At 41.5% G+C, this 10,191-nt stretch overlaps 1 protein-coding gene across 1 annotated transcript; it reads right to left on the bottom strand.

The window, feature by feature from the left end:
- Window positions 1–124: 124 nt before the first annotated feature.
- LOC113126429 (chitin synthase chs-1-like) lies at window positions 125–10,015 on the bottom strand. Its single transcript, XM_026300432.1, has 22 exons — window positions 9,942–10,015; window positions 9,432–9,567; window positions 8,646–8,834; window positions 7,561–8,440; window positions 7,260–7,443; window positions 6,698–6,793; window positions 6,426–6,587; window positions 6,134–6,308; window positions 5,803–5,904; window positions 5,546–5,687; window positions 5,057–5,257; window positions 4,491–4,606; window positions 3,748–3,916; window positions 3,433–3,612; window positions 3,070–3,348; window positions 2,621–2,795; window positions 2,367–2,401; window positions 2,060–2,124; window positions 1,694–1,804; window positions 1,391–1,605; window positions 1,226–1,304; window positions 125–793 (listed from the first exon to the last, which is right to left on the bottom strand). Exons 1-22 carry the CDS (start codon window positions 9,965–9,967, stop codon window positions 605–607), a joined length of 3,906 nt encoding a protein of 1,301 aa, XP_026156217.1. The 5' UTR covers window positions 9,968–10,015; the 3' UTR covers window positions 125–604.
- Window positions 10,016–10,191: the final 176 nt, after the last annotated feature.

The raw sequence follows: 10,191 nt of genomic DNA, 5'->3' as shown, positions 1-10,191 counted from the left end.
TCTCTTCACAATGACATTTATAAAGTTTCAATCTTCATTTAAACTGTAACAGAAGCAGTGAAAGTATCCAGAGATTAAAAGTTAAAAAATATGTTGAAATCATGTAGATGAAGTGACAGTGACTGTATTACAGGTAAAGATTATTATCTTCTGGTTTTATGTTCTAACAACTTTCTCTGCATAAGGAAGCTGTTTTGAGCTGATACAAGTTCCTCTTGCAATTCACATGCATTTTGTTTTTAATATTCTAAAACTCTTTTTGAGGATGGTGGTTTAGTTAAAAAGAAGTTAGTCCTAGCTATCAGTCAGTCATAGTGGTTGATTTAATGTTTGATTGTATTGCCTGGTGTTTCATTTACAAACACACACACACACACACACTCACACACACATGCACAGTTTTCTGAGGTTTTGTTTTGTGCTCATTTTGCATCTCTTCCATGCATTATGATCAGTATCATCAGTTTAATAAAAATCATGTTAAAAAGGAGGTTTTTATAGATATCTAACTCAGCTGAAAATAAGATTCATGTAGATCCTTAGAAATCCAAATACAGTACACAATCGTTTCAAAGTGCTAAAACAGATTATCATAGATCTTTGTTTACACCATAGCGCCACGGTCGTAGATTCTGTTGAGCAGACCTGGAAACATGTGCACTTCACTGACTTCATCATCACTGGCTTCATCATCACTGACTTCATCATCATTGACTTCATCATCGTTGACTTCATGATCATTGACTTCATCATCGTTGACTTTGTCAGTTTTGACATTATCATCATTTTGGACCTGCAGAGGATCAGCGGATTAGTACATAATGTGTCAATGCTACACGACCACACCTGAACAAGAACTTTTCATTATCACCTGCCGACAAGCTTTTCCAGTCTTACCAACAAAACAAAAACAAGCTTAGGAAATGACTTTGTCACTCTGGAAATATTTCTACTGAAGAGGAGGAGGTCGTTTGTTCAGACTGAATCACAGAGCTAAATATATCTGAGGGATGATATGTACCTCTGATTATTTTATCTTCTTAAACCTTTAGGCTTTAGTACTTTCATTTAAGTAGCTTTTTCTTCTAATTATTTATTTAAGTGATGGGTCACTAGAGATTTATGAGTCTGAACCTCTGTATTAATGCTGTATAGTCTGATTTTATTAGCCCTTTGCTGCATGATGGGACTAACAATGAACCTGAGAGTTTGCTGTTGTCTGTACCTTTTTGACTTGCTGTCTTTTTTTTTCAAACTTGGACTCTGTGTCCAGAAAAGACACAAAGTGGATCAGGGTGTATATTCTGGGAAAACAGAGAAAAACAAAATTAAATTTAAAATACTGACAAACACTGCGACAGAAAAACTGCTCCTGGAGCTGCCTGGGTACCTGTGGTACAGCATAGCGAAGAACTGGACGATGATCAGCGTGGCGAAGGCCAGGATGAACATGAAGCCCAGAGGGTCGATGTATATGTACTCTCCAGTTAACTGCAGGTGCATATCAAGCTTTGGCACCTGGATGAAGACGGACCCCCCGATCAGCTGGAGGCAGAAAGTTGCTACAAGCCAGAAGGCATTGCAAAGGAAGTAGACGAACGTTATCTATGAGGAGAAAAGGAAAATGATTTATTATTCATCTTATAACATAAATGTAATTTCACAGTTTCATTTTGTTCACCAGAATAGTCACCTTGTTTCTCAGCTCCTTGAGATTTTCAGTCACTTTCTTCTGTTTGTTTTTGTCCTCAGGCAGAGGCTCCAGGTATTTGGCTGTGAGCTCTCTGAAAAACAGCTCCTCATCCTGCAGCGAAACACAGAAACCGTACAGTGTCATACTTCACATGCTGCTCACTCACAAGTAGGACAGGAAAAGCATTTTTATACCTTAACCACATCGCCTTCATTCCAAAGATAAGTTATAATTATATTGCTTAAGTATCAGGAACCATCACGCAACCAAATTGCAGTAACTGTCTGTCTGGCACTTCAGGTTTTTTGGTTCCAGTTAAACAGAAGAAAATGATTAGTGAAGTGACCAAACAAACAAAACCTGCACCTGGTCAAGTGTGTCCTCCTGCAGCGGCATGTCATCAGACAAACTCTGCAGCTGTGTGACCCAACCTAGACAGACAGAGTCACAGACGATGTTATCACTCCACACGCTTGCACTGATTTCAGGCTGATTTTTGCTAAATGATCCAAAAATAACTTCACAAACAAACAAGGACTGTTGACCTTAGCAAGTTGGTGATATCAAGTGGAAGCTGTTAACTTTAGCAGGGTTATGCTTTGGGTCATGGTTAGGGTTAATATTAATATGTAAATGTATAAATATTAAGTTCTCATCTCATCTGAGGACTCACACTGGTTTGGACAGGTGAAAGCAGGCTCCTCTTGTCTGAAACAAAATACGAAATAAAAATTAGCAACCACCTACACACACACCTACAGAAGCATTATACTGTATGACCTGCTGATCTGTGTATATGAAGGATTTGTGGAGTTTCACTAGTCACAGATATTATAAAAAACATTACATTTGATGTTAATATGTTCAAAAATTTGGACAGAAACACTCAGTGGTTAAAACTGCTCATGTTCCACCCTCAGGTCTTACCTCTCCTCCTCCTCAGGCCTGCTCTCATCCTCCACAATCGTGTTTTGGGGTTGAGGAACAGATTCTTCTGGCTCGTCTGTCAGGTTCTGCTGGCTGACAGATGCTTCACTGCCTGTCCTGTACGTTTCTTTACAGCACTGGATTCGCGTGAGGAGACGTTTGAATGTGTTTTTGACTGTAAAGATGAAAGGCTCAGATTCACTCAAATGTAATCTCAAGCATCACTGTATGATTGATTAACAGCATTAGTAGTAGTTTAAATGAAGAAGCTGCCTTAGTGAAGAGTATACCATAAAACAATTGTTATTATTTTGACCAGTGTGGCTCCAAATATTAAATGTGTGAATAACTGGTTATGGTGAGATCACAAATATCAGGGTTTCTTATAGTTTTCAGAATGTGTGCATGCACAATTTTCCATTCTTGTCAGTGTAAAAACTAGTTTCTACCTTTCTGCGCTTGAGTCTGTGGGGCGGCAGCTACAGGTTTTGCAGGTCCAGCAGCAGGCGTCGTCTCCCTGGTGCCCCAGGACACATTGTTCATGTTGACCATGGAGTAAATAGCCAGCAGCAGGTAGGCGCTGGGAATGGAGAGCATGTAAAGCCAGCCATGCACCACCAGGCTAATCTCCTGAGGGTGCATGACTGCAGTGAGGAGGTAAAAGCCAGCTAGAAAGATGATGAAGATGCTGCTGGGAGTCAGGATGGTTTTGTCTTTTATCATGTTGCCTGATGGAGGACAAACACATGAACTGTCAGGAAAATCAGAGTTTTAACAGGCTTTGTTGACAGTTGGCTCTGTGTCCAACATACCGATTATGATCAGTGCTGCTATCATCATGATGAAGGCGTACAGGACACTCATGACTGCTGCAATAAGGATCTGAGTGTCTGCCTTGACCTTGAAGCTGACACCAAGGAAGATAGCAGGTGGGATCACAGCCAGGACCAGAGCGGCGTTAGGATGGATGTTGAGCAGCACAGTCAAACTGCCTGAAAGGGAGACAGGAGACAAACAAAAGAGCTGGTTTAGTTTTCTATAGCATCCTCATTCATTGTTGTACCACCTGAGCACCTGGTTTGGAAGTTGAATGGATCCTACTTTATTTTGAAACACAAAAACCTGACCTGCAATCATAAGGACGACAGTGGACGGTGCCAGGATGGATGAGGTCAAGCAGAAGAGCTGGTACAGCATGTAGGGTGTGGACATGGACGGGTTCTTGTTGATAATCAGGTTGCTGGAACCCAGCAAGTCCACAATGTTGGCCATGGTGGACGGTCCCCATCGACGCCGCTGGAAATGGCAAACATAAATGACCAATGTGGTAAAACGGGCAAATATTAGACATGACGGGAGTGTGGTAAAAGTATTTCTGATATTTTGGAGACTAACTGGAAATACTCAACTCTGACTATATGTTAATGTTTTAATCAAACAAGTTGTTGTTTCCAGTTTTTGAAATAACCTGTTGCTCTTTGCACAGTGATGCACTATTTCTGTCTTCAGAGCCAGGTGGAATTATTCTAGATAGAGCTAAATCCTAAGTCGAGGAAATATTTTCATACATTTCCACTAACTGGCAGATTTGCTTTATTGCACACAGATATACATACATTTGTTACAGCAGAAGGTGGAATGATTGTTTTTGTTGGTAGAGACACAGCTGACGTGACGTTTCCAAAACCAGATCTGGCAGTTAGTTAATATTGTTTACATTCTAACAAACATGGATCTGGTCCAAAGGGTTCTGCAAGATTAGTTTTATTAAACCTGTCACATGTAGGAAACACATGCTGGACATCTGCAGTAGTATGTCAATAGTGAGCACAACAAGATTAAAAAAGGTTTTGAGTGGCTCTTTACTCACCTGGTTATAAAACTCTTTGAATTCCTCCGGGGCGTTGGTGTAGGCATCGGACGCCGCGACGTACTCCACCCGCCATCCCTGCTTCAGCAGCAGTGTGCAGAGCCAACGGTCCTCACCTGCAGATGGATTGTTAGACAAAATAAAAGAGAAACAGAAAAAGTCTCTGAGGATAGCTGACTTGTCACTTTAAATAGCCCACAACTGGAAAAGATACTGAGTTAAACTGGGGCAGGAGAAGCTGCATTTCAGCCTCAGACCAACTTTGGAGAGTTTTTGCACAGAACAAACGTTGTGCAGTTTGTCTCTCATGGTTTAGAGCGTAGTGATGCTCAAAGTGGAAACACTCAGGGTCAGTGTGGAGAGGAGGAGCAGTGACAAAGATAAAGACCCCCACCTCAATATTATTTTGAAAACCCCCAAACTAGTTCCTTTAAACTAGTTAACTAGTTTAAACTGCAGCCAAACAATACTGACAACAAAGTTTAGATTTATCCAGTCAGTTGTAAACATAGAGAGTAAGCAGCTTTAAAGTCCATGTTCTGACCAACTCTAATGTTTTTTCTTGCCTTGGTCGTACTGGATGTAGTGTCGAGCTTCTGAGGCCTTGATGGTGTATTTCTTCATCACGTTGTCGTCCATCAGCGCGTCTGCTCTGAACAGGCTGAAGCATCCCGGGCTGCACAGCACACAGCCGAACACATGCTCCGCTGTTTTGTGGAGCCAGTGACCCACAGCATATTCAAACTTCTGGTACCAGACCATGGGACCTGACCAAGGAGCGATCAGCTGTTATCAACTACTAAACCTAGTATCAGGTTCTTTTAATTGTAAAGTGTCGGTACTAATGATGCACAAAATCTGCTTCTGAAAAACGTAAAACATCCACATAAGGTTCAAGGTCAGAAATTGAAATGTGCTTTGTTTTGTATCTACACCTGCTAGAGTTTCAGATGTTATCATATAAATATTTTCTGATTAGTCTGGAACTGATCTGGTTTGGGTTTATGAATCACTTCCCTTCTATATCCCCTGTCCTTTTGCTGTATGTGACCAACCTGATCCAGTGGGGTGGATCCTGCCACACGCAGCCCCGACACGCGGGTACAGCTGCAGCCGATCAATGAGCAGCATCACGGCAGCTGGATGGAAGTCTGTGTCGCCGTCTAAAGCCAGGAGGTAGGTGTTGTGCTTCTCTTTCTGGAGAAACAGGCAGTTTTCTGTTTAGCTCTGAATATGTGTGTGTGTGTGTGTGTGTGTGTGTGTGTGTACGGGTTTATCTATGTGCACGTGTGTTTTGTTAACGTGTTTGTACCTGCAACTCTCCTGTCAGCTTGGCCTCGTCCTCTCCACTCTCCCACCTTTTGTAATACTTGGTTGCAACTTTCCAGCCCAGGAGGTAGTACAAGTACATGACCTGGATTATACCAAACAATACTCAGCAGACTGAGAGAAGCACATCTGTCTCTTTAAAATTACACTATAAAATAAAATAGCACAACAGTTTTCAGAGGATCTGATCAAACTTTTCTCAATTTTATCCTTTAATTAAGTGAACAGGTCTGTGTTGGACATGGATAATAATAAGGTTTATAAAATCCACTTATTAATCACTTCCCCTCATTAAACTTGCTGAATGTGCTCACCTGAGACCACCTCTTCTTGTGGCGGATCAGTTTCCTGTCCTTGAAATGGACCACCAGACTGTTTCCATAAGGCATGGTGACCACCACTCGCCCTCCGTACGGAGTCCTCACAATCCTCTGATCAGGGATCTGCTGCTGGTTACTGAAGATGCCTTTATCCATGTTCAAGAAGATGCTGATTAGGGAGGATAAGAGAGTTCAGCTTGATTTACAGTGAGAGTTTGCAGGTACAGAAACAACTTTTCAATCAATATTTTTTTGTGAAGGACTCTCACAGTTTCTCATGTTGTACCTGTAAACCTCCTTGATAATTTCCACAAGCATCTCTGCGTACTCGTTGACATGGCGCCCTCTACTCCCTGGAACGTCTCGGAAGGCATCGTCAAAGTAGACGTGTCCTTCAAAAGTCATGTCACTTGTTTCTGCCTTCTTCCTCGGCCTGTACCTGTCTAGTCTAATAAAGCAGTGATACAGAATAATCTGGATAATCTGGATAATAATAACCATTAAATTAACTAAACTCTTTCCATATTGTTCTCCAACCAGGTGGCCTGTGAAACATACCTGAATATTGAAATGATTATCTTCATCATCTCGTCATAGGTCTCATGCCACATGGTCGCACAAAGGAAAACCTTCACCGGGTCTAAAGGTTTGAATCTGGAAAGAAGATTTGCTGTGTGAAGAAATGGGTTTATCTTTGGAGAACAGCCACACCTGCACACATCTGCATCGCTGAGCTCACACTATATTCCAGATACAATCTGAAAGAAACTAAATTAATCTGCTGAGTCTTTGTTCTCAAGCACATTTCCACACCTGTTGAATGTTTTGCTGAGTCATACAGAAAATGCCAGTGTCATTTTGTCAACACGAGGCCTTGAAATCTTTTGGTTGAACATTAAATATGATGTTTCTGGGTGTTTCCTTTTTCGGCTAGTGTTTAAATGCTACACATGCAATGGGAAATTAAAAATAAAGTAGATTATTTACACACGTACTGTTAAGGTTCTACTGCTAACTGTAACTGTATTTTTCTGCACATTTGAGTGCAGTAATATTACAGTAACTGTAAATTTGGGATGTGAACCCGTTTGTATGGTTTTTCCTGATCAGCCACACTTACTGTTTCCACTTGCGGGTTGTCTGGATGTCAAAGCGAGTGTTTAAGAGCAGTGACTGTTCTAAAAACCCTCCTTCATAGAACCTTCTGATGAACAGGTCCTGAGTCCTTTGAATACGATATATACTCAGGTACCAGAGGTGGAAAGTGGCGAACACAAGCCCGAGCCACCAGGACGCTGCCGAACCTGCGAGAAAATTCTCTTTGTAAATGCTCTTAAATAAATTGGATAAGATGAAGTACATGTGCTGAAAATGCCTGCGTGTAAAAATGTACTCCATGAACTGTAGCTCCAGTTTGTTACCTGTGAGGATGCCAATGTCTGTCACCTTGGACATGTCCAGGAAGCACAGAGTGTGTGTAACATCTAGAACAAGCTCTGGGAACACACTGCTGTTCTGGTTTAGTGTTCTTCCATCCACAGCTACGTTACAGTAGCCTGTGAAGTTGATGCTTGCAGTCCCGTTCAGCTTTACTCTGTAGTCCTGATAGTAAACAATGACGGGGATGATGAGAAGAGCCATGACAGCCAGAGAGGCCAGGTACAAAGGCAAGATGAAGCATCTGCGCAGGGCGTGCATCTTACAGGCTGCCAGTGCGAACCAGTGGCAGAGCGCGGAGGACATCAGCTGGACCCCAACGGTGATGACTATAATTCTTGTCTCACGGCTCGGGATGGACTTCACGATGTCCCAGTCCATTTTGGCCAGAGGAACGTAGGCTCCGAGAACACAGGCGGTCACTGCAATCCTGAGCAGGCTGGAGAGGATGTGCAGCACGTTCTGGCACTTGGTCATGTCTTTGCAAAGGTTCTTGAGGAAGATGGAGCTGCTGTTCTCACCGATCAATCTGAAGTAGGTCTCCCACCAGTTGAAAGACACCAAGAAGGCCCCGCCAACAGCCAGACCCACCCAAATAATCATCTTGGTATTAGCAGGATCCTTCATGATGTATAAGAAGCAGAACAGGACAAAGCCGAGGATAATGAGGACCATGGAGGTGATGGATGGCAGCAGGAAGCGGTTCCTTTCCCTGGCGGTGCACTGAGTGCTGACCTGGAGGAGCGCGGAGACCACAGCTACACTGTTCAGTATCATCACGTTGGTCACGATGTCCAAGTGTGGCATCGCCACGATGGTGAGAATCGCTGCACCCAGAGACGCCATGAACTCAAAGAACAGAACCTGAAGAAGAAGCAGAAAGTCTTTAACATTGGACTGCACAGATTCTGGCTTCAGGAACAACACCTGGTCTCTAATATCAAACTGATCAAATAAATATCCCTAAGAAAGTAACTTATTAGTGATTATTTGACTTATAATTTCCCATTTCCTCTTCCAAAACATGTAAATACATTTTGTCATGTAGATAAAATGCAAATCTTCTCACCAAAGCCACAGTTTTTTTGGCCGGCACCTTTGAGGATTTATAACACGCCTTCCAAATACTTTTCTGTAAGAGAAGGACGCTGGAGGCAACGAGACAGCAGCCGACACACAGCAGAGCGACAGGTTTCTGCTCAGCAGGAATGGTCTTTGTGCCTTCATTGGATAAAGTGATGAGGAGGAGGAAGGACACCTGGAATAGGAAATATTTGAACTTTAACTTTAGAAATAATGTGATTAGCAATCATCTTCAGTAAATGTTGAAGTTTGCCCCTTTGAAGGCGGCTGGGTTGTCAGTAACATAATGATACTGTATTAAGTAAGTATTAAGTAATGACTCTATAATTCCACAATATAAACAATAACGCACACACATACACACAAACCCAGAAAATAAATACTTCATTATTTTCCTACATACAAGTTAATTACTTTATTACTTTATTAATTACTATTAATTAATATAATTCAAATAATCTCAAATCTAATAACTTTGAATAACTGCTGTAACAACTGAATTTCCCCTTGGGGATTAATACTTCTTCTTCTTCTTCTTCTTCTTCTTCTTCTTCTTCTTCTTCTTCTTCTTAAGGACATTGTATAATAGCTAAAAGTTTCCCATGGAAAATATTTGATTTGTTATCTCATCAATATATTTTAAGACAAGTTCAATTCTGGACAAAATTGTCCCAAAGGAACTTTCCCCTTGATTAAACTCACATCATCCTCGTGCAACAGCTCAAAATGTGTAATAATCACAAAGACACTTAGATTCAGTAAAAACACAAACCTTGCTACAGAGCGCCAACCCAAAGACAACCACAGCGACCACAAACAGCGTGATGATCTTTAGCAGTTTGATTTGTTTCCAGGGCGTTTGTTCATCCTCAATAACGGGGACCTCTCGAAAGGTGTCCCACAGCCTCCTGAGTAACCACAGCAAAACATCAGACGTCAGACGCCTGGGAGAGCTGACGCATGTTGGCGTCCGTTTGTATTTATCTTCCAATATCAGTTTATGTGCTCGACTAAATGTCCTTTTTATCTGTCCCAGTTCTGTTGGTGCCAAACTGAAGCTAAAACTGTGATTGCTCCCATAATGAAATTTTAAAAGAAATGTCCATCACAAAAAAAGCTCAAACTAAAGCACTGAATAACCATCTCTAAACCTGCTTAAACATATATAAAACTTATTAGTGTGAAAGTATTTTCATTTTGAAAAAATCTTGAAATTAAAAATTACTAATACTCTGATGAATAATTTGTCGTTATCAGGCTTTTAAATAAAGAGCGGACTTACTTGGGCGAGCTCCTTTCCTCGTTCATGCTTCTGGTTAGTGTGTGCACTGTGCTTGACAGGTAACAGTGAGTGATGTGTTTCATCCTCAGGTACATGTCATTGTCCTCACAGCTGAAACACAACTGCTTTGGGACTGTCATTAAATGGCAACACCCTGAAACATGTGTAGTGCTGCAGGTGAACACAACAAGGAATGTTAATCTCTGCTTCCTGCATGTCTTTGCAGATTTTCTTTAGCAATTTTTTTTGC

The sequence above is a fragment of the Mastacembelus armatus genome, chromosome 11, assembly GCF_900324485.2.
Source record: "Mastacembelus armatus chromosome 11, fMasArm1.2, whole genome shotgun sequence".
Lineage (NCBI taxonomy): Eukaryota > Metazoa > Chordata > Actinopteri > Synbranchiformes > Mastacembelidae > Mastacembelus > Mastacembelus armatus.
The sequence above is the reverse complement of the archived record's forward strand: the minus strand, read 5'-3'. Positions and strand labels throughout refer to the sequence as shown.

Bases quoted from the DNA above. Each gene is read 5' to 3' on its own strand.
- LOC113126429 (XM_026300432.1), bottom strand. From the start codon at position 9,967: ATGAACGAGGAAAGGAGCTCGCCCAA. The intron at 7,444-7,560 runs GTAACAAACTGG...ATTTTCTCGCAG, and splicing joins AGACATTGGCATCCTCACAG to GTTCGGCAGCGTCCTGGTGG. The intron at 5,688-5,802 runs GTACAAACACGT...CTGTTTCTCCAG, and splicing joins AGCTGACAGGAGAGTTGCAG to AAAGAGAAGCACAACACCTA.